We start from the raw sequence: 24,871 nt of genomic DNA on the forward strand, positions 1-24,871 counted from the left end.
GTGGTCTCCAAACTGCGGCCCAAGGGCCAGATGCGGCTTTTTGCTAGCCTTTATCCAAACTTTGAGACACTATTCCTCCCAAAGTTATGAGGCATTATTCCCTCCCACTGACTCTAACAGTGGGGCAAATATTGATACCAATGATGGGGCATCACTCCTTCCACTGACACCAATGATTGGGTATTATTCTTCCCGCTGATGGGGCACTATTCCTCTCACTGACACCAATGATGGGGCACTATTCCTCCCACTGATACCAATGATGGGGCACTATTCCTCCCACCAATACCAATGATGATGCACTATTCCTCCCACTGATACCAATGATGGGACCCTATTCCTCCCACTGATACCAATGATGGGACCCTATTCCTCCCACTGATACCAATGATGGGGCACTATTCCTCCCACTGATACCAATGATGGGGCACTATTCCTCCCACTGATACCAATGATGGGACACTATTCCTCCCACTGATACCAATGATGGGGCACTATTCCTCCCACTGATACCAATGATGGGACACTATTCCTCCCACTGATACCAATGATGGGACACTATTCCTCCCGCTGACACCAATGATGGGACACTATTCCTCCCACTGATACCAATGATGGGACACTATTCCTTCCCACTGACACCAATGATGGGGCACTATTCCTCCCACTGATACCAATGATGGGGCACTATTCCTCCCACTGATACCAATGATGGGACACTATTCCTCCCACTGATACCAATGATGGGACACTATTCCTCCCGCTGACACCAATGATGGGACACTATTCCTCCCACTGATACCAATGATGGGACACTATTCCTTCCCACTGACACCAATGATGGGGCACTATTCCTCCCACTGATACCAATGATGGGGCACTATTCCTCCCACTGATACCAATGATGAGGAACTATTCCTCCTACTGATACCAATGATGGGGCACTATTGTTTTCTAGCTCTCTTGTCACCTCCTGGAGTCCTGGATGCTCGCACCTAGGATTTCTCCAGAGCATCTTCCATCCTCTGGAACTCCCTACCCCAATCTGTGTATTTTTCTCCTGCTTTTTCTATCCTTAGCCCGGAAACTTATTTTATAAGGGTAGCCTCTCCCACCTCTAGATAGCAACTGAATTTTACTGGTACAACTCATCACCACACAGTTTCTTTTGTATAACTTCTCCCTCCCTTTCGATTGTAAGCTCTAAGAGGCAACCCCCCTAACTCTCCTGTTTTGAAATATATTGTAAATGTACTGTCTACCTTTATTTTGCAAACATAACGCTATAAATATCCTGTATAATAATAATAATATAGTCACATTTATTCTAATATTTTGCAGCCCCCCTCCAAGTCCTTCAGGCACCATCACGGCAGCATACGGGCAGACACAGAACCACTCGATTCCTGTCTACGAGATGAAGTTCCCTGACCTTTGCGTCTACTGACTGAACAATGAGAGCTGACAGAGTACGGCCACCTTTTCTTCCCATCGTTAGCATGTTCCTCTCTATGTGAGAGACCTGCAGTGTTGGTACGGGAATCCTCCCTTTCCTCTCCAGCAGCACCCGGTGCCAGATTACCGCTATATGCTCAGATGTTCCTCTGTTTGCACTAAACCCTGTGGATGTCCTCTCCATACATTAAGCTGCTTTGTTCTTGTAAGCAGGATGTACAGCCAGAAGAGATACATAAGGACACTTCCTTTAATTCTGTAATGTATAGTATGTATAGCTCTCCTGTCAGTCACTAATGAGATTTAGGCGGGTCCTTTACAGTAGTCAGTGATAGAGGACGGCATTGTGTTGGGCTTATTTAAACCCCCATTCACACTTCCCTGAGTAAAAACCATTGTGTTTTACACATGTATTTATAATACAAGGTTTTGGAATGCAGCGCATTTGTGGTCCAAACATGTAGTAACACCAGCTAGTTGAAGTAGGAGATATTGGTGCTGGTATCTCTTGGGGTAGGAAGAGTGATCATAAGGGCAGAAGGTCCCAGTGAGATGCAAAAGAAGGGTTGAGTTTACATGAGGGTTGGTTTATTGTTAAGCCGGCCATAAATGGAGCAATTTTATTTCCTGCAACCACGGGTTGCAATCAGTCAACATTCAGCCTGCCCATACATGGTTCGTATCTCTAGCATTCCCTGCTGAATCTATGGCCAGATTTAGGAATACAAGCAGGGTTATAGGCAGGGGCGGACTGACAACTCATGGGGCCCCCGGGCAATAGGGGATCATGGGGCCCCTGTGTCCTTGCCCAAACTCAAAAAAGCCTATGAAAAAAGTACCAGGGGCATCTCATTGGGCCCCCTACTGACCCCGGGCCCTCAGGCAGTGCCCGAGTTTCCAAATGGTCAGTCCGCCCCTGGTTATGGGTAAAGATAGTGTTAACATTTATGATACACAATGCTTTAGCAATCAATAGGGTTGATTTACTAAAGGCAAACAGACGATGCAGTTGCTCCAGAGCTTAGTAAATGAGGGGAAGCTTCACTTTACAAAGTATATGCAATCAAATGCAAGGAAAATAACAAAAAAAAAACAGTATTTTTTTCTTGCACATGATTTGATGATGGAAGTCAGCAGAGGTTCCACTCATTTACTGAGCTCTGGAGCTAATGCACTTGCACAGTCTGTTCGCCTTAAGTAAATACACCGCTAAATGTCATCCAGTTAGCATCTACTTTGACGTTGCATCAATTTACCTTTAAAACAGACGCGCCGCAAAATGACCTAAATGGACCCGTTATGTTGCTTTGTGATATCCGGTTGGTGTTACTAAATGTTTGAGCTGTGTAAATTGGAGTGCAGGCTCTCCTTCCCCCTCCCCGGGTGTATTATACAGATAGACGGCCCCCAATCTACCTATAATACAAGCCTTTTGTCTTGCAAAAGTGTTGATATATTTGTCATGTGTGTTTAGTAGCTTTGTGTTCATGCCTTGTAACACATGTACGGTAAAAGACACTCAGGAATGTAGTAAAATATCCTACATGCTCAAACATTTGTTTAAAGCTGAAAAAAAATTACTTTTTCAGAGGTGTTACCCTACACTGCATTAATTTCTGTCTAGGGTACCATTAAAAGGAAGTTTCACTTCCCTTATCCCTCGGACCCCCTGCAGCTGGTGCTCTCCTCCTCCCTCTTGTACTTTGGGTTGTAGGCGAGCCCTTGGCATCCTGTTTTTACCATGCAAGACTGTCGGACCTGCATTGTAGATGACGAAGTTGGACTGCGAGTGTTGGGTGGAGCGCGGGAATAAAAGGCTTCAGCGAACCTGTCATGCAGAGAGGAGGAGTCTGCAGGGGCAAGGGATAACGTAAGCAGAAGTGCTTTTCATTGGTACCCTAAGCAAAAGTGAGCATTTAACTCATGCAAAACATGAAGGGGGGGAGCACCACTATAATGATAGTGTTCACATTCCGCCAGGAGTTCAACTTCATAGGTGTGAGTATGACCCAAGCATAAACTGTAAGTAAGCATACAGTATTTAAAATAACTTTTGCAGCACACATAAATATGTCAAAGTTTTGGATGATATATTTTTTAAATATCAGTTCAATGGGTAAAGCGATGTTCTCCAGCACACACATAACCCTCTAGCCAGAAAGCTCACAGACTGATGCTGCCAAATGTCACATTTGAGCCTCATTTTGCCAGTAATGGCTGCTCACATAGGTTGCACAGCCACATTATGGTAATGTGAAGCATATATTTTTTGTGTGTATTTGGGAAACTTTTACAAATGTATTTGTTGATGTTACTAGTAGTTCTTTCACATAAAGTTTCTTGTTTGTGTAAGTAACAAGTCCTCTAATAACATGGTGTGCAATGTTAGCCAATCGGAAATCGTCTTTCATACGTCTGCCTACCCTGAGCTGTATAAGATGATTTCTTATTTGTAGCCAAGGGATACTGCAAGCTGTTGCTCTCTGGATAATGTTACATGATAAACCCGTGTATGTACATATCTTCAGACACAAAACACGTGTTCAACAAGCTGTGAGTGAGGGTGATTTCACCATTGTGTTATTGCACTAGTTTTAGTTGTGTTGGCCACATTGTGTGATTGTGTGTTGGTAAAGTCACCTCCATATTCTAGAAAGACGAGAGCATATGAAGAATCCTGATATTCTGACACTCAGGGCCTGATATATACAATGAGGTCCAAAGCTAGCCACATGGCAGGGCCAAGAGGTGCTTCAGCAGGAGGGAGTACACAAAAAAGGAGATCTGCAACCTATGCTGCTGAGGTAGTTCACAGAACAGGGGCGCACGTTAGCCTTTTTTTGCCTTGGGTGCTAAAGGACCTTGTACAATCAGATGTAGTGAAATGGCCTGCTAGACTGCATACAAAGCTTTTGAATTGCTTAGGTAGGCCCTTCTGTTACATAGGTAATGGTAAGTCAGAAAGAGATTGCACATAGAATGTACAGTTTAATTGTACCTGTCACCCCCTTATGAACTGGAGCTATTTCTGTCTCAGGACATGGTTGTATTAGATGTCAGGTGAAAATGTTAATATATGTAGGTCCACATTTGCTGCTACTTGATGGTGTCATAACATCCGGGTTAAGGCACCAAAATGTTGAGAAATATATTTTCCTATCAGGCTTATGTATGTGTATGTACATAAGCCTGACAGGATATGCTACAGTTGTCAAGGATTTGCTCACAAGATTCCAATACGTTATAGGTAAATCAGTAGGTGTTATAGGGGTGAATGACAGACAATTTTTGTAAGTTTATTGGTTTGGGGATTCATAGTCTTTAGGAAGCGATAAGTCGTTATGTGCCATCACCTTTTGGTGTTGGTTTACACAAGTGACAGGTTATCTGTATTACACCATTGGGATAAACCTTGCCTACTGCATGTGTCCACCCTTTCCTCCCCTCTGCACCTGGCCTCCCCACTAACTAAACCCTGGGATATTGGTTGTGAAAGTCCCCATTGGAGTCTCTGAACCTGTAGGCCAACACTGCCTCTGAATGCTCCACCTAGTTAGTTTGTTACAGGTCATGATACAGGTACCCCAGATAGCTGACTGCTCTTCCATAGCCTCTTCCATGGACTAAGAGGCAATGAAGCAAATGATTACCCTCTCCACTGCTCACCCCCCCCCCCCCTAACATTTTTCTTGCAGCCACTCAGATCAGTGCACCTTATCTGGGGCTTGTACTTGTGTCCGTAGGATATACAGGTGCGAACAAATCTGCTGGTACTCTTCCACAAAAAAAGAAGGACCCACAGTTTTCCCTGAATGTAATCAGCATCAGCTGGTGGTGGAGTTTGAAGGAGGGATTTGTAGTCGCAGTGAGTGGAGTTTATGGTCACACTGGGTTGGAGTCTGAGCAGGTAAATCATTGAAACTTCTTAGATGTTAACATTGAAAGATTAGAAGGCATGATAAGGAACTTTGGATAGCAGGCACCCTATCAGTCTTTGATGTTAGAAGAACATACCTAAATCCATGGCTTCCCACAAGACTCGCACCTTTATCAAAGATGGATCCAGGTGTTATCTACCACAGCCCCTGTGGGTAAACATGACAGGGAAGGTTGGTTTGTGGGTGGAGACATGATAGTATGCAGTCTTTTTTGTTAATAAATACAGAAAGAGGAGCTAAGTTCTGGAGTTCAGCTAATATTTTTCATTACTTTGATGAAGAGTAGAGACAGTCCTTGATGTTAGTCAGGAAGTCCCGTTAAAAAGGTACAAGAATAAGTCTGGTTTTGTCTCTTTTTCATAGATCAATCCAACTAAAATGTCAGTTATTTGTTTTTGCAGGTGAGCTCTTTTATCTCCTGGAACTGTCTGAGCTCTGCAGTCCATACAACTTGCTAAACCAAAACATAAGGGATGCTTGTCACCTTTGGAGTTTCTGGTTTATATTATGAAGAGGCAGAAAAAGCATTGACTCCCCTAGCTACAGGGTTATGTGACATCAGGATCTTACTGTTCCTGTCATAAATACAATCCTCACGATATGCGAGGAGCCACTAGATCAGGGGTGTCAAACTCAATTTCATTGTGGGCTGCATCAGCATTATGGTTGCCCTCAAAGGGCCAGTTATATCTGTAAGACTAGGTGTCCAAAGCACCCCAACCCCCTCCCCTTACATCAGACTTCAAGATCCCCCCCACCATCAGGAGTCCCTTACACTCTCTTATTCACAGTGCATCCCCCTTACCTTGTGCTGCTGCCAGTACGAAGCTAGGGGTAGCGCTGGGAAGCAGAGTGCAAAGTCTGGAGGAGGAGGGGTTCAAGGCCCACATCAAATGGCCTGATGGGCTGGATTTGGCTTGAGACATATGCACTAGATGATTTAGCATGAAATATCACTATTGTATGGTTGTCCCCTAAAAGGCAATCTGCCACAAATCTGGGCAACTCAGATTGAAGGTATGGCGAGCTTATACATAAGCAGAAATTAGCCTTGTCATACAGATCTGTAGATCATAAAGATATATACAGTTGCATATTTATGCAAATATTGACTAGTTGAGATTGGCCAGCCACCTTATTAGGCACATTAAAGGGCCAATATAAGGTCTCTGGAGCCAGAGCAGGGAGGGGCAAGTCAAGCATTTCCAAGAAGAATCTAGACTTGCTTGACTACCTCTGGATTTACTGATCTCTTGAAAAGTCACCTCTGATTATTAAATATTCAATCACATGCACAGTTTGGTTGCTTATGTTTTTTTGTGACAGGTTCACTTTACCATGTCCTAGTTTTCAGTGAAACACCAATTTTTGTGTCCGTTATTGGGAATAGAATGATAACCCACCTAATGCCTAATGATATCTGTAAATGTCCCAGGTCATTCTCATAATATGTATATACAGAGTGATGTACAAAGTCTATATGTCTTGTTGCCATTTTATCTGTGAAGGAAGGTTAGAATGATGGATGTAGGAAATGAATGGACATTTTTTTTGTAGTTGTTATGAATAAAGTTTGTGTTGACCTTCTGAACAAGTTCCGCCTGTGTCCTTTTTTAGATATTATAATCTTCATTGAATTTTATCATGTAAACAAATATTACCAACCAATAAAAGGCATTAGGAGAAAATATTGTGGAAAGACAAAGCATTTGGTTCTAGGCCAAGTGGAACATGGTATATTGGTTACGTAGATGATGATATAGAAATGTAGAGTAGGAGATTCTCTTAGTCATACATTTATTTCTAGTGATATATTCTGACTGTCACTACACCTGTCCCAGAGACATCAGTAGAGTGAGAGAGTATCTAAGCATTCCATGTTAAGATTGGTGGGTGAATGCCTTCCAATGGAGGTGAAGAAGTCTCCTGGTCATCCCTTTGTACTTTTTGACATCAGTTCATGAAACAATTTATAACAATCATTCTCAATCAGGGTTGGTTGGACCTTAGGGTCCCTCCGGAGGTTTCTAGGAGTTCCATAAACTAAGCTAATTGACCTCCCATTTGATGGTGCCTGCGTATTTTCCAGTCCACAGCCATTTTTTTGCTGTTTGCAAGGAAAACATTTTGACCACCAGTGTAAGAAGGGCATTCTTCTCACTGAGCAAACAATCTAAGGGGCATTCTTTCCAACGACCACCAATGTAAGAGGCATTCTTCCCAATCACCACCAATGTAAGAGGCATTCTTTTCAATGACCACCATTGTAAGGACCATTTTTCCCACAGACCAACAATGTAAAAGACATTCTTCCCACTGACCACCAATGTAAAGGAAATTCTTCCCACTGACCACAAATGTAAGGAGCATTCTTCCTACTGACCACCAATGTAAGGGACATTCTTCCCACTGACCACCAATGTAAGGAACATTCTTCCCACTGATCACCAATGTAATGGACATTCTTCCCTCTGATCACCAATGTAAGGGACATTCTTCCCACTGATCACCAATGTAAGGAGCATTCTTCCCACTTACCACCAATGTAAGGAACATTCTTCCCACTGATCACCAATGTAAGGAACATTCTTCCCACTGATCACCAATGTAAGGAGCATTCTTCCTACTGATCACCAATGTAAGGAACATTCTTCCCACTGATCACCAATGTAAGGGACATTCTTCCCTCTGATCACCAATGTAAGGGACATTCTTCCCACTGATCACCAATGTAAGGAGCATTTTTCCCACTGACCACCAATGTAAGGAACATTCTTCCCACTGACCATCAATGTAAGGAGCATTCTTCCCACTGACCACCAATGTAAGGAACATTCTTCCCACTGATCACCAATGTAAGGAGCATTCTTCCCACTGACCACCAATGTAAGGAACATTCTTCCCACTGACCACCAATGTAAGGAACATTCTTCCCACTGATCACCAATGTAAGGAGCATTCTTCCCACTGACCACCAATGTAAGGAACATTCTTCCCACTGACCATCAATGTAAGGAGCATTCTTCCCACTGACCACCAATGTAAGGGACATTCTTCCCACTGATCACCAATGTAAGGAGCATTCTTCCCACTGATCATCAATGTAAGGAGCATTCTTCCTACTGATCACCAATGTAAGGAACATTCTTCTCACTGACCATCAATGTAAGGAGCTTTCTTCCCACTGACCACCAATGTAAGGGACATTCTTCCCACTGATCACCAATGTAAGGAGCATTCTTCCCACTGACCACCAATGTAAGGGACATTCTTCCCACTGATCACCAATGTAAGGAGCATTCTTCCCACTGATCACCAATGTAAGGAGCATTCTTCCCACTGATCACCAATGTAAGGAACATTCTTCCCACTGATCACCAATGTAAGGAACATTCTTCTCACTGACCATCAATGGAGGGAACATTCTTCCCACTGATCACCAATGTAAGGAACATTCTTCCCACTGACCACCAATGGAAGGAACATTCTTCCCACTGATCACCAATGTAAGGAACATTCTTCCCACTGACCACCAATGGAAGGAACATTCTTCCCACTGACCACCAATGGAAGGAACATTCTTCCCACTGATCACCAATGTAAGGAGCATTCTTCTCACTGATCACCAATGTAAGGGACATTGTTCCCACTGACCACCAATGAAAGAGACATTCTTCCCACTGATCACCAATGTAAGGAACATTCTTCCCACTGACCACCATTGGAAGGAACATTCTTCCCGCTGACCACCCTGTTGCTTTCTTCCCACTGTGTGCCATTGTATGAGTGATCACCAAGGATTGTAAATGTAACCCTGAGGAGGATCAAGAGTATTACCAAGACATAATGGATGGATATCCCAATGCATGCAGCTCCATGCATTCAGAGGCCAAGCAACTTCTTCATAATCGGTATCATCTGTTGAGATAACAATTTGTGAACGCATTTTCACATGAAAAATGTAATTTGTGTTTAAAGTGAATCTGAAGGGCCACTGACATATCTGCTCCGGAGCTGTCAGCAAATAGATGCCTGCATATGAAGTTCACCTCCAGTTTATATGCTCTGAATCACAACATGTGCAGCTTCCAGGGTCAAAACCCTGTTACTTCCCCTCCTGCTTCCTCAGCCCAAATACTGGCCAGTAATGATGTCTGTCACAATAATGGGGCAATAGGTTGACTTTGGAGGAGAAAATGGTGTAGTTAGACTCTCAGTCTTTTGAACCAGAACCTGGGCAATCCAGAGCACCCCCTGGGATTTGATGTTTCAAAGAAAACTATGCTATATGGCTAAGTTAGTGGACACATGACTATAATACCTATATGCATTTGTTGGACATCCCATATATATTCCAGTGTGTAGAGGGTCCGTCAGAATTTCTAGTGTTAATATGTGGTTACACCTCTTTAGCACCTGATGGATAAATGCATGTACTAGCTATTGGGATTTAAGCACAGGTATATCTTTTTTGTTGGACATCCCTGTCCAAAACCATGACCAATAATATAGAGCTGGCTCCATCACTGAGTATATCACAGCTTCCACTCTTCCAATTCATCCCAAAGGTGTCCATTAGGGTTGAAGTCACTGATTTTTGAAGGCCTCTTGGGTTGCCCAACACCAATCTGGTCAAACCATGTCTTTATGGAGCTGGCTTTGTGTAAAGGATACAGTAATGCTGGAACAGAAAAGGTCCTTCTCCAGACCATTACCATAAGGTTGTAGTATTACCAGTACCCTTCACTGGAAACACCTGAACTCAACTTGTTGGGGTTTCCACATACTGTTAGGCCTTATGGTGTCCAACTTTACTCATATTACTAATTTAAAAGCATTACCTTTAAACTTTTCTGGTTCCTGTAATCCAATGTTTTTAACTGCTGTTTTATAGAAAATGACTCACTTTTCATCCCCGTTTAAAGGATGTAGGATAGCCTGAACTTCATTAAATCACACAGACAGTGTGCTGAAAGAGTCCCATGTTTTGCTGTTTCAGATACTTGATGTAGGAAGAGCGTTTGTGCCCTTTTCACATTAAATGTCACCGTTGTCACACCGAGGCTAACAGTTATTGTTTATGCAGATTGTTTATTGTTTATGCAGATTGTCTTTTTAAACCAGGTCCTTATAATCCTATTTATGAGTAACTCCTGAATGTCTCCAGTACACCATCAATTACCCATAAAACTATACTAGGACGCACTTCCATCTGGTCTTCTTTCAGCACAGGAAAGGTGACTATATTAAAATTCATTTATTATTATTATTATTAATATGAATGTATATACAGTAGTGCCAACAGTTTGTGCAGCACTTTACAAAATGGAAGCAGACAGGACAGTTATACAACAACTCAATACAAGACAGAATGAAGGGCCCTGCTTGTTAGAGCTTACGATCTAATAGGAAAGGTCAAGTGATACAAAAGGTAAAAACTGTGAGGGATGAGATGATGAAGAAAGTAAAAGTTCAGTATATTAATTATCGGTGGGACAGGCCTCCCTGAAGAGATGGGTTTTAGGGATTATTTAAAGGTGGATAGAGTAGGAGATAGTTGGGCAGATTGGGGTAGGGAGTTCCAGAGCATGGTAGAGGCTCTGAAGACGTTTTGGAAGTATGGAAGCAGGTGACAAGAGAGCAGAAGGTCTTAGAAGAGCAGAGAGGACGGTTTGGGTGTTGTTTTGTGATGAGGTTGGTGATGTACAGTGAAGGAAATAAGTATTTGATCCCCTGCTGATTTTGAATGTTTGCCTACTCACAAAGAAATGATCGGTCTAAAAATCGAATGATAGGTGTATTGTAACACTGAGAGACAGAAAAGCAACAAAAATTTCAAAAGAAATGCATGTCTAGCAAATTATGCACTGATTTGCATGTTCATGAGGGAAATAAGTATTTGATCCCCTATCATTTAGCAGGATTTCTGGCTAGGTGTCTTTCATACAGGTAACAAGCTGAGAACAGAAGCAGTCTCTGAAAGGGAGTGCTGCTAATCTCATTTTGTTACCTGTATAAAGGACACCTGTCCACAGGAGCAATCAAAATCAGATTCCAAGAGCTGTCCAAGGATATCAGGGACAAGATTGTAGACCTACACAAGGCTGGACTGGGCTACCAAACTATCGCCAAGCAGCTTGGTGAGAAGGTGACAACAGTTGGTGCAATCAGTCGCAAATGGAAGAAACACAAAACAACTGTCAGTCTATCTAGGTCTGGTGCACCATGCAAGATCTCACCTCATGGAGTGTCAATGATCATGAGAACAGTGAGGAATCATCCCAGAACTACACGTGAGGCAGCTGTGACTACAGTCACCAAGAAAACAATTGGTAACACACTACGCCGACAAGGATTGAAATCCTGCAGTGCCCACAAGGTCCCTCTGCTCAAGAAAGCACATGTCTAGGCCCGTCTGAAGTTTGCCACTGAACATCTGAATGATGCAGAGGAGGACTGTTTGAAAGTGTTGTGGTCAGACGAGACCAAAATCGAGCTCTTTGGCATCAACTCAACTCGCTGTGTTTGGAGGAGGAGGAATGCTGCCTATGACCCCAAGAACACCATCCCAACTGTCAAACATGGTGGTGGAAACATTCTGCTTCAGGGGTGTTTTACTGCTAAGGGGATAGGACAACTGCACCGCATCAAAGGGACGATGGACGGGGCAAATCTTGGGTGAGAACCTTCTTCCCTCAGCCAGGGCATTGAAAATGGGTCGTGGATGGGTGTTCCAGCATGACAATGACCCAAAACACACGGCCAAGGCAACAAAGGAGTGGCTCAAGAAGAAGCACATTAAGGTCCTGGAGTGGCCTAGCCAGTCTTCAGACCTTAATCCGAATGAAAATCTGTGGAGGGAGCTGAAAGTTCGAGTTGCCAAACGTCAGCCACGAAATCTTAATGACTTGGAGAGGATCTGCCAAGAGGAGTGGGCAAAAATCCCTCCTGATATGGGTTCCAACTACAGGAAACGTCTGACCTCTGTGATTGCCCACAAGGGATTTGCCACCAAGTACTAAGTCATGTTTTGTGAAGGGGATCAAATCCTTATTTCCCTCATGAACATGCAGATCAGTGCATCATTTGTTAGACATGCATTTCTTTTGAATTGTTTGTTGCTATTCTGTCTCTGTGTTACATTACACCTACCATTCGATTTTTAGACTGATCATTTATTTGTGAGTGGGCAAACATTCAAAATCAGCAGGGGATCAAATACTTATTTCCTTCACTGTAGCTTGGGGCAGAGTGGGATGTGGGATGACTTTGTCGGTTGATGTTAGTATTTTTAATTTAATTCATTGGGTGAGTGGCAGCCAACAGAGGGATTGGCAGAGAGTGATAGCAGACACTGAACGCTTGATAAGGTGGATGAATCTTGTAGCAGCACTTATGATATTCTACTTGAAACATTGTGAACATTTTCATCTCTTTTTATAATATGTATAGAATTCCAGATCACCCCAAACATCAGGATAAACATCAGGACATATATATTGGTACAAAACAGATTTATAAAAAAAATTATAGTTTAAGCATTTTAAAACATGGGAAACCTGCAAAATTACATATATGATACAGTGTGTCACTAGCATTAACACAGCAGTTATTGTCTAAGTGCCCCTTGTAATATCATTTTATTGCTTGTTGATCCTGCCAGTAAATCTGTTATCTTTCCACTTCCTGCAAAATGCCAAGCTGTTCAACAAAAGTAACAGTTACAGGGTTGGAACAAAATCTATTTCCTGTTGATTCCGTCAGGTGATCCGTTTTCTTTTTTCCTTCTGAAGGGTAAGTTCAAACCTTGCCATGCTGGTGCATTGCAATAATGCACATATGTTAATGAATGTTTTTTTCACACATTAACCTCCCTGGCGGTATGATTATTTCAGATTTTTGGTGCTGAAAGCGGTACCATTTTTTTGCATGGAAATATGTAGTTTTTTTATTGTAGGCTGTAATTTTTAGGAAAAACTCACTGAAATCTGTCCGAACAAGAGTCTAGTAAACATCCCGGGTATGATAAAATTTGAAACACAAAATCATAAATTATTATTTAATAAATAATCATAAAAATAATATAAAAATAATAAAAAATTTAATTCAATAATATAATCAAACCAAAAACACTGAAATGTGAAATAGAGCGCCAAGTTCGCACATTGCTGAGCTCAGTCGCAAAATCGTTTTCAGTGTCTGATGACGAATTTCCCCCACGAAACATTATCACTCAATTCTGCAAGTGGTTCTGATTTACTATCGTTGTTCTCTAGCTGATCTAAACCGCTTTTGACCTAAAGGGACACTTTTTGGACGCCATGGACATTTCTCAGTTTCCAGGCAGAAAGAACAGACAAAATGCAGGCAGGGCGCCGGACAAAGCACTCGGGACAAAATGTATGTGAAATTGGTTGAGACAGCAATGTTTTACTAAAAAAAAAAAAAATGACATTTTTTAAAATTTTTAAATTTCCCGCCGCCGCCGCCGGCGGCGCCTGTGCGTCCCGACGTCACAGGGACAGGACACAAAAGCCGGATGCCGGCATCGGCCGGAGGAGATGGCCGGGGACGCTGCAGGGGACATATCGTGGGAGCGCAGGGTAAGGTAAGTGAAGAACACATGCCGGAGCAGTGCCGCAGGGTAAGCCCGAGTGTAGCTCGGGGTTACCGCTTTTGGTACTGAAATGTTACCCCGAGCTACACTCGGGAATACCGCCAAGGAGGTTAAAGTGCACTGTGTTAAGTCATCCCCTTTTGAATAAATGTCAATAAAAACAGATATGCACCATTTTTGGCAATGCAGTAAACAAGAACACAAGGTGGTACGTTACCTTGCATGGCGGTGCACTACGATGCATGAGCGTTGGAGGTGTGATGCCTTATGCCGGCCATACATGGGTCGGAATTCAACCGATGTTTCATCCGAAAATCGGACCTAAGCATAACCAGGCGATTTTCACTCTGTTAGTGGGTCAATGGCACCGGCCAGTTTTTGTGGTTTTTGGTGATCAGCATGTTGGAAACTTTGTGAAAAAACGACCGATTTTCGACTCGATGATCAAAACGTATGATTGTTTTTCCGAAAAGAATATGCGCATGAGCCATGACCTGGAAGGAACAGAAGTTTCGCCTGTTATATGGGGTGAACTTTATGACCTGGTTTCAAAATCATTGATGCCACCATCAGATTAACGAGCGAATGACGTTTTCGATTTTCGGACAAAAAATCATTCAGAATTTGACCCATGTATGGCTTGCATTAGTGCATTGGGCTGCCACTCAAAATGAATGGAACCGCAGTGCGCTAACACATGTGCATTGTGGCAGCATGCAAGCTACCACGATATAATGCACTAGAAAGTTGTGAATGGGCCCCTAAAGATGTAGTTATATTTGTTTTCTTTTTTAAGCTCTTTTCCCCTATTTTCACCTGGTCACCCTGCCAGTAACACACTTCCTGTCCTAGGATGACAACGCTTACTGCACTGTATCTATGGACATGTTGTCACTCCTCACTCCTCTCAGCTTTTCCACAACATGGAGGGTGTTCTTTAGTCTTCACAGAAAGATAGGAATAATGTAATAATATATTATTATTATTGTTATTATCAATTATAATAATGTAACTGATAGGAGTTCAGCATAGGGCAGAGAGCACGGAGAGTTATCAGCTGAGATTTCTGGCAGGATCAACAGTTATTTTTGCACTTATGAAACAGATATAACAACATTTCTTTTTAATGGTATTTTAAACAGGCCAAAAGGGGGCAAATAGGAGAGGTTCATTGTTAAGGTTTGCATACACTTTAACAGGCCAAGCTGCCCAGTGGCCATTACAGTTACAGGAGCCCCAGTCACAGCTGCTAAATGGTCAGGGCAGCTGCCAATTAACCAGCAGGAGGCACTGACTGCAGCAAATTGGAAGAAAACAAGTTCACACAGGAGGGTGACCACTGCCCTGCAACGCCAGGACATAGTGGTCACCCTCAAAATAAAAATGGTAGGATCAACAGGTATTTATATAAAAGCTTTGCACCTCTGCATTTCCAAGACAAAAAGGGAGCCATGTACACAACTTTAATATTTGGGTTTATATATCATTTAAAAAAACAATAAAAACAAAATTGACCCAAAGTCCTTATCGTTTCCCTTTAAATACTCTGCATCAGGACCAGCCTAAGAAGCAAGCAAAGTGATCAAACACCACCAATAAACTGCTTACGTCAGAGGAAATGCAGCACCCCCTCCTGACATTCAGGGGACCATCCAAAAAAAAACAAAATATTTTACTGCGAGAAGACTTGCATCATTTCAGGCTATTAAAAGAGAAAATAAAGAGAAATTATACCTCTCAAGACTAACCTCTAGAATAATAGCGGACATCTGCTGTTGATGTGAACAGAACAGTGAGCATTTATCTACTGGAGTCTTTATTTTAAATAATTTGACAACCTTAAAATCCCTTGCATAGGAGTCCAGCAAGGGATTTAAAAATATCACCAAATTATTTGAAATTACTAAATCCACTTTGTCAAAAATAATCTACAAAAGTTATAGATTTCAGACAACTATTAATTTTTCCAGGACTGCCAGGAACAGTAAATTCAACCCAAGAGCTGACAGTCGGATGCTAAATGAATTCTCTGAGAACCCCAAAATGTCATAGCCAGATCAGCAGGTAAATTCCGCAACAGGTGGCATCAAAATCCAGGCTTCTACAATCAGAGATTGCATCAATTTAAAGTGCATGGGAGGTGTGCCTTTGCTTTTCAAAAATAATATTAGATCAAGAGTACAGATTGTTGTTGAACATAGACCATTGTAAGATTATGACCACCTACCATAACATGACCACCCAGCTCATACTGAGTAGGTCCCCCTTTTGCCAGCAAAACAGTCCTGTCCTGCCAAGGAACAGGCTCCACTAGACCTCTGCTAGTGGTATCTGGCACCAACCCGTCAGTAGAAGATCCTTTAATCCTGTTAATTGCAAGGTGAGGCCTCCATGGATTGGACTTTTTTTCTGGTACATCCCACAGATGCTCGATTGGATTGAGATCTGGAGAATTTGGAGGCCAAGTCAACACCTTGAAGATACCTTTTTTCCATTGTTCCATGGTACATTTCTGATGTACACAAGCCCATTGCAGACACTTTTTGGCTATGGGCACGGATCAGCATGGGCACTCCAACTACGCAGCCCCATACACAACAAACTGCGATGCACTGTGTTCTCTGACACCTTTCTATTAGAACCAGCATTAACTTTTTCAGCAATTTAAGCTACAGCATTTCTTCTATTATACCAGACTACATGGACCAGCTTTTGCTCCCCACATGCATCAATGAGCTTTGGCTGCCTGTGGCCCTGTAGCCAATTCACAGGTTTTGTTTCCTTGGACCACGTTTGACAGTTCCTGACCACTGCAGCCTGGGAACATCCCACAAGTACTGCAGTTTTGGAGTAGAACTTACCCAGTTGTTCAGCCATTACAATTTGGCCTTTGTCAAAGTTTCACAGATCTTTATGCTTATCCATTTTTTTTTTACCTTTCAACACATCTGTTTCAGGGGCAACATGTTCACATGGTGCCTAATATATGCCACCAACTTCCAGGTGCCATTGGAACAAGAAAAGTAATGTTGTGAACTTTGCCTGTCAGTGGTCATAATGTTATGGCTGATTGGTGTAAAGGCAAGGACCAGACCTTCTGGAATAATGAGCTATGAATTGATAAAGCAAACAAAGAGTTGTTTGGCCACAGCAGCTGAAGACGTATTTGGCACAAACTGAAGTAGAACCTCATACCGATTGTGAATCTTGATGGTGGAAATGTCATGGTTTGGGGTTGCTTTGCTGATTTAGTGTCTGGCTAGCTTGTAGTCATCAAATCAGCAATGAATTCTGGATCATATAAAGGAGTTTTTGATGAGTACTATATGTGGGAATGAGCCTTTCAACACCATAATGATCTGAAGCACGCTAGCAAATCCACCTAGGTATAGCTTGAAAAGAAGAGGGTTATGGACTGTCCTAGGCAAAGCCCTGATTGGATTCCCATTGACATTTTGTAGTGAGTGTTGAAACGGACAGTTCATGAGAATAAACCCACAAACATTTCCATGAATGTTTCCAAGGAGAAGAACAGCAATTTCATGGAGGTAGATGTCAGAAACTGAAGGGCAATTATACAAAATGTCTGCAAGTCATTTCTGCTACAGGGGCAATACCAGCATCTGATACCAAGGGTGTACTTACATCTCCCACATTACACCATTGCATCGTTTGATCTTTTTGTTGATTACATTGTTCAGAAGGCAATATTTTCTTGGGTTTTGTATTCATGTATATCACCTTTATCTGTAGGCACTGCTTAAATAAAGATGTAATGTTTGCCTGTTCAAATATATTTTGTGTTTTTCAAATAGCAGTCATTTTTTTTCTATACCTTCACATGAACCCTGTAGAGCTGCTGCCAGAACAGTGGTTTTGTTTTCTAGTGAGGGAGGCCAATCAATAGTAGTGTTGAAAGGTAGATACCAATAAGCCTCCCATGTCCTTATAGGCTAGTAAATTGATTCAATTAATGTGTTTCACCATTCTAGATAAATGAAAACAGTGAAGAGTGTATGGATAAAAAGTATTTGGAATATACACTGGTGCCAAATCCAGGACATGCAAGAACATCAGGAGGTAGATCACTTTGATTAAGTTTATGCACCCTGTCAGATTTATTGGAAGGTGTTGCCACATTTTAAAATATCGTAAATCTGAAAATTCCTCCTTTACACTGGGTCTAGGGGAGAGTAACTGCCCTTACTTACCCAATATTATGTCCCCCAGGAGACAGTGTTCCCTTATGCTGCAATGGTGGACTGTCCCTCGGTGTCTTCCCATCCAAAGCAGTTCTATGGACCTCGCATCCTTCTTGATGACATCACAATCATATATCTATGGGGCATGAGGGAGAAAATCCTATGGGGCCAGTCTAGCAGAGTGGAGGAACGGAAAATTGGGTAAGAAAATCTACTTTTCCATGCCCCCTAGATCTACATACAGATGAGCCCACTGCAAGGGTGAATTTTCAGGTTTTCTGGAGTTGGGCTTTAAGTATGTCTGACATTGTTTTAACTAGAGGGGTCAGGTTCAGTGTAATGTAGCTTTTGAGTAATGGGATCATGATCCCTAGATATTTGAATTTACCGACCTACTGAATTGGTGTGTCTGATGGGGTGATTTTGAGTGGTGTTGGTCCAATTGGAAAGACAGTTGATTTTTCCAGGTTAATTTCTTTAAACCTGAGAAAGACCAAATATTTTAATAATCCCTAAAAGTTTAAAATAGAACTGCCTCTTCAAATGTAGATAAATTAGGGTGTCATCTGTGTAGAGTGAAATCCTTTCCTCGAGTCCTCCCCGGATTAGCCCTTTGAGTTTTGAATATTGTCCTATTAGATTTGCAAGTCTATTCTATTGCCAACAAAAAATAAGAATGGTGGTAGGAGCAGCCCTGCATTGTACCCTGTTTTGGCTGGAGGAAAGAAAAGTTGAGATTGCTTGCATGTACCCTTGCAACTGGGTCAGGGTAGAGCAGCCATTCTCAACCCAGGTTCCGTGGAACCATAGGGTTCCTTCAGGGGTTGATAGGGGTTCCTTGAGCTGTGGCTGACTGGCCTCCCATTTTATGGCTCTTGCGCCTCTTGATAAAGCCAGCTCCGTGACACCAGTAATCGTTTTAGCTCTCTGTAAGGTGTGTGTTCTGACCAGGGGCGGACTGACAACTCATGGGGCCCCCGGGAATAGGGGATCATGGGGTCCCTGTGTCCTTGCCCAAACTCAAAAAAGTCTATGAAAAAGGTACCAGGGGCATCTCATGGGGCCCCCCACTGACCCCGGGCCCTCGGGCAGTGCCCGAGTTTCCAAATGGTCAGTCCGCCCCTGGTTCTGACCAACATTGCACAGAGAGCAGACTATCCAGTGACCTGCCACCAATTTAAGGTTCATTTTTCCCATTGACCACCAATGAATTGACATTAGCAGGGGTTCCCAGACACCTGCAAATGAGTTCAAGGGTTCCTCTGGGGTTAAAAGGTTGAGAAAGACTGGTGTAGAGTAATGTTATCATTTAGTTAAATGTGGGTCCAAACACAATACCAGAGTGGATATATGTAAAGAGCAACAATCAGATTTCCAAAAACTCTTGCAAAATTGGTGGACCTTGAGGACAAGTCCTGCCGAAATAATATTACGTTTCGAGGGGTGCCTGAATCCATCCTTATTTCTGGATTGAACAGTTTCCTGTAGCAACTATTACGTGCCCTGATACAGGAAGCTCAGGAATTTGAACTCACCATAGCAATGACTCATAGGCTACCCAAACCTGATTATCTACCTGATTCTGTACAAAGCCCATCTGGTTTAGGTCCACTAAGTTCAAAATATCTTTAGAGAGGCAATCGGCTTGAAGTTTGTCTAGAATCTTGATATCACAATTAAATAGTGATATGGGACCATATGAGCCACATAATTCTACATCTTTGCCAGCACAGTACTGAGCCTTTGGTAGGGTTCCCTGATAAAAGACTTTAATAGCTGAGAGAGAAATTATGTTTATACCACTCTATGGGAAGGCCACCAGGGCCTCCATTTTTTTTCTCGGGAAGTAATGAATGAATGGCAGTTTTAAGTTTATCCTATGTAAGCGGATTATCTAAGTGGCCACTTTGAACCTGGTCTAGTGTCAGGAATTGAATGATATCCCAGAAATCATTTGGGTTCCTGCTGAGGAGGATATTATATTGTAGATGGTAGAGTAAAACTCCCCAATTGCTTCTCCAGACCCTTTCACATCTGTCACATTGCTCAGGGTAAACCTGCTCTCTTCTGTGAAAAGCACAGGGTGCCAGTGGCGGACCTGCCAACTCTGGTGTTCAATGGCAAATACCAATCAAGCTCTATGGTGCCAGTCAGTGAGCACAGGGCCCACTAGAGGATGTCAGGCACTCAGACCATCCTCATGGAGTCTGTTTCTGATTGTTTGGTTAGAGACATTCACACCAGTGGCCTGTTGAAGGTCATTTTGTAGGGCTCTGGCAGTGCTCAACCTGTTTCTCCTTGCACAAAGGAGCAGATACCGGTCCTGCTGATATGTCAAGGACCTTCTACGGCCCTGTCCAGCTCTCCTAGAGTAACTACCTGTCTCCTGGAATCTCCTCCATGCTCTTGAGACTGTGCTGGGAGACACAGCAAATCTTCTGGCAATGGCACGTATTGATGTGTCATCCTGGCAGAGTTGGACTGCCCGTGCAACCTCTGTAGGGTCCAGGTATGGCCTCATGCTACCAAAAGTGACACTGACCCTAGCCAAATGCAAAACTAGTGAAACACAGTTAGAAAAGATGAGGGGAAAACATTTCCCCTCCACCTGTAATACCATTCCTGTTTTGATGGTCGTCTCATTGTTGCCCATCTAGTGCACCTGTTGTTAATTTCATGAACACCAAAGCAGCTGAAACTGATTAACCTCTGTGGCGGTATTCCCGAGTGTAGCTTGGGGTAAAATGTCAGTACCAAAAGCAGTAACCCCAAGCTACACTCGGGCTTACCATGCGGCGCTGCATAGGGATTCCCTGCAGAGCTTACCTTGTCCTGCGCTCCCGCGATGTGTCCCCTGCAACGTCCCTGGCCATCTCCTCTGGCCGATGCCGGCATCCGGCTTCTGTGTTCCGGTCCCTGTGACGGTGGGACGTACGGGCGCCGCCGCCGAAATTTGAAAATTTTAAAAAATGTCATTTTTTTCCAAACTAATTTTACATAGTAAAACATTGCTGTTTCAACCCATTTCACATACATTTTGTCCCTACTACTTTGTCCTGTGCCCTGCCTGCATTTTGACTGTTCTTTCTGCCTGGAAACTTAGAAAAGTCCATGGCGTCCAAAAAGCATCCTTTTAGGTCAAAAGCGGGTTTAGACCAGCTAGAGAACAGCGATAGTAAATCAGAACCACTTGCAGAATTGAGTTATAATGATTTGTGGGGAAATTCGTCATCAGACACTGAAAACGATTTTGCGACTTTGCTCAGCAATGTGCGAACTTAGCGCTCTATTTCAAATTTCAGTGTTTTTGGTTTGATTATATTATTGAATTAAATGTATTATTATTATATTATTATTTTTTATGATTATTTAATAAATTATAATTTATGATTTCGTGTTTCAAATTTTGCCATACCCGGGATGTTTAATAGACTCTTGTTCGGACAGATTTCAGTGAGTTATTCCTAAAAATTACAGCCTACAATAAAAAAACGACATATTTCCATGCAAAATAATGGTACCGCTTTCAGCACCAAAAATCTGAAATAATCATACCACTAAGGAGGTTAACAACCCCCCCCCCCCCCCCGACTAACTGACCATTCCAATATCCCAGGAGCCTAATTGACTTGAAAAGTATTCCTTTAATTTCTTTGAGCAGTGTTTATATGGTTAAGTATGTATTACACCTTGAGCACATGGTGAGCACTTTTACACCTTTGCAGAATCTGTAAAAAGTGGCAAAATGTGTAGGAATTAATTTTTTGGTAAAACTGTTAGAATGAGATGCTTTGCTAAAGATAAAGAGAGAGAAAAAGGAGCAAATCTGGCAAAGGGTGAGTAGATACATGATCAAAATTTCTTGAATTAAGAAAGAGAGAGGAAAAGAGAGAGAAGAGGGCGAAAGATTCAAACTAATCGGACTAAATATTTATCAGGTTCCAGCCTATCCGTAGAGGAACATGTCTGGTAGGGGACTGGAAGGTGGATAAATAGTCTGAGACACTGGAGAGCGGTGTTCCTTCTGCCCAGGAGGGTTTCAGAGGTACACAGGCTGCTGCTTTCAGATAGCCCATGGGCTGAACAGCTGCTCTATGAGGACTCAGAAGTGCCAGTACTAAAGATTTGCATGGACTTTGTTCAGAGCTGACTGCAGAACCACGCCACTAGGGATTTAACCTTAAGAGGTGCCCTCTCACTCTCTGGACAGAAGAAGCAAGAAGGAAGCAGCTGTTCTGGGGACTTGTGAGTAGTGACTTTCAATTGATCCATGAGACTAAGTGCGGGAAACTGCAATGGGTACTGACAGTTGTGCATTGATGCAAGGTAACCAGATGCCCAAAGACATACCCCATGATCTCCAGCTGTGGGACCTTGGACTTCCCATCAAAACTACTGCTACTAGGATAGCCTGTCCTATGATGACTAACTACTACCGAGTGTTTTTGGAGCATTCCACACTCCCAACCACTCCTGCTACAAGTTCTACAAGCAATAAATTACAAAAAGGCATCCGTTAGACTGTTTATTGGAGCCCGAGTGAATGAACAGTTGCTTGGGTGGCTGGTGGCCTCTGTACTGTTTGAGAAAGAACCAGTTAACATCAGTGGCCCCTGTGGGGGTAGCGCTACATAAAACACACAACAGGATAAAATGTATATTCACAACAATTTTATTGAATAGTAATTAAAGGTTGATTTTAAGTTCTCTCTTTAGGGTGGACATGGAATTGAGTAAGGTATGTCATAACCATCATCTCAGTAATGAATAGGTATAGAGTGTTGAAAAATTAGAACATTTTGGTTATACTAATTTGAACTAAGTTACCACATCAGGTGTGTACTATCTAGTGGTGCCCCTTTACTACTTGATGTGTGGCACTCTATCAACCCAAGTGGTGGGTATGGGACCATTAATTTGCAAAAGATCCGTTATGCCAGTGATCTCTAACAGTCCCACAAAACACGTCCCCAATCTCTGACCATCTCATACAGCAGGTTTCCATTCTCCAGCAACACCTAAATCATATCAGCAGTCTCTGACCATCTCCTCTAGCATGTGTGCAGTTTCTGAATATTACGTATGGCTCATTGGTGCTTTAAAAACAGAAATTAGCAGAACTGGGAGCTCTTTTTCACACAGCAGAACATATATATCAACCCTACTACAGTATGAGAGGGACATACTAGGAATTCATATGCTATTATTATTGACAGCCTTGAAGCTGACCTTTTCCATCCTTGCAAAAAGCAGCCTTGAAGCTGACCTTCTTCACCAGTGCAGCCCAAGAAGATGCATAGCTATGCTCACTGGTAGCTTGCTTATTTCTTTGTTGGTGTATGGTTATATCACAGCTGGTTTCAGTAGCTCCAAAGCAATATATCAAAAGAGGTGCTGGGACTTCAACACTTATTTCATCCAAAACACAGAAAAAACAAATAATTTGATGAGCTGATAAGGTGGCTGACGTGAAACAAAATTCCCCTTTGATGGGGACCCAGAATTTGAATTACAGCATATCTGTATACAGTATATACTGTATACTGTAGATCACATGCACCAAGCCAAGTGGTAAGAGAGTCCAATATGCTTTAATTTTTCACAAACTGATCCTATAAAACAACCAATGCATTTTGTTGTAAATAAGTTCCCCCCTCATCAAGGCCAATAGTCAAATAGATCTTAGCTTGTTGTTGATTGAAGATTGTGATGCAGCAATTTGTACCTGTGAATTAAATGGTGCAAACTTTGAAAAAGGAAGGAGGGTGTGTTTGACCCCAGAAATGCGTTGGATATATTATATGATTAATATATAAACAAAGCGTTTTGAATGCTTTTACCATTTGGGTTGGTGCTTTTAGTGTGTGTATATATATATATATATATATATATATGTGTGTATATATATATACCGGTGTGTATATATATATATATATATATATATATATATATATATACACACGCACACTTATACATGCCTTACATTTCTGTTGCTAACCTCTTAGAAATGAGAAGCATTACTGCTCTGCATATGCTGAGCTTCCTGTCCACTGGCATGAAGGAGATCATAAACACACATAAGCTTTGGCTTCCATCAGGTTCAGGAGGGAGTAGTGTAAATCAACATGAAAAGCTAGAGAGTCTTTAATCTCAGACTTAAAGGAGTTTATTTACTAAAACTGAAGAGTGCAACATCTGGTGCAACTCTGTATAGAAACCAATCAGCTTCCAGGTTTTATTGCCAAAGCTTAATAGAACAAGTTGAAGTTAGAAGCTGATTGGCTACCATGCACAGCTGCACCAGATTATGAGTGCTCCAGTTTTAATAAATTTACTCCAAAGTGTACTGTATGTAAGCCCTCACAATGGACTTCTCCTATTTGCTCCGTTTTGGTCTGTTAAAAATAAATTTTAAAGTATTTCGTTAAATCTGTTTGATAAGTGCAAAAAATACCTATTGATCATATCAGAAATTCAGAGCTACCCCATGTTCAGTGTCATCTTCCCGTGTTATTTGAAGGAAAATAATTAGCCCTCCCAGTCCTTATCATGGGACTGTAAAGGAATAAACCATTGGGAAATGTGTATGTATTGCAGAGCTGTACTGCGTTTTTATTTCCCCATGATATACACTTGAAGAAAGAAGGAACAGACTGGTA

At 42.2% G+C, this 24,871-nt stretch overlaps 1 protein-coding gene across 2 annotated transcripts in view; it reads left to right on the forward strand.

Moving 5' to 3' along the window:
- The window catches only part of LOC149453054 (protein EFR3 homolog B), a 374,094-nt gene extending 367,107 nt beyond the window's left edge, over nt 1-6,987 (forward strand). For both annotated transcript variants that reach the window (XM_089688739.1, XM_089688740.1), the window contains exon 23: nt 1,342-6,987. In XM_089688739.1, the coding sequence (XP_089544865.1) occupies nt 1,342-1,447 (106 nt within the window). In that variant the 3' untranslated portion in view covers nt 1,448-6,987. The remainder of the gene's footprint in view (nt 1-1,341) is intronic.
- The last annotated feature ends 17,884 nt before the right edge of the window (nt 6,988-24,871 follow it).

The sequence above is a fragment of the Staurois parvus genome, unplaced genomic scaffold (genome assembly GCF_062004578.1).
Source record: "Staurois parvus isolate SC_StPar_1 unplaced genomic scaffold, SC_StPar_1.0 ptg000453l, whole genome shotgun sequence".
In the NCBI taxonomy this organism is placed as follows: Eukaryota; Metazoa; Chordata; class Amphibia; order Anura; family Ranidae; genus Staurois; species Staurois parvus.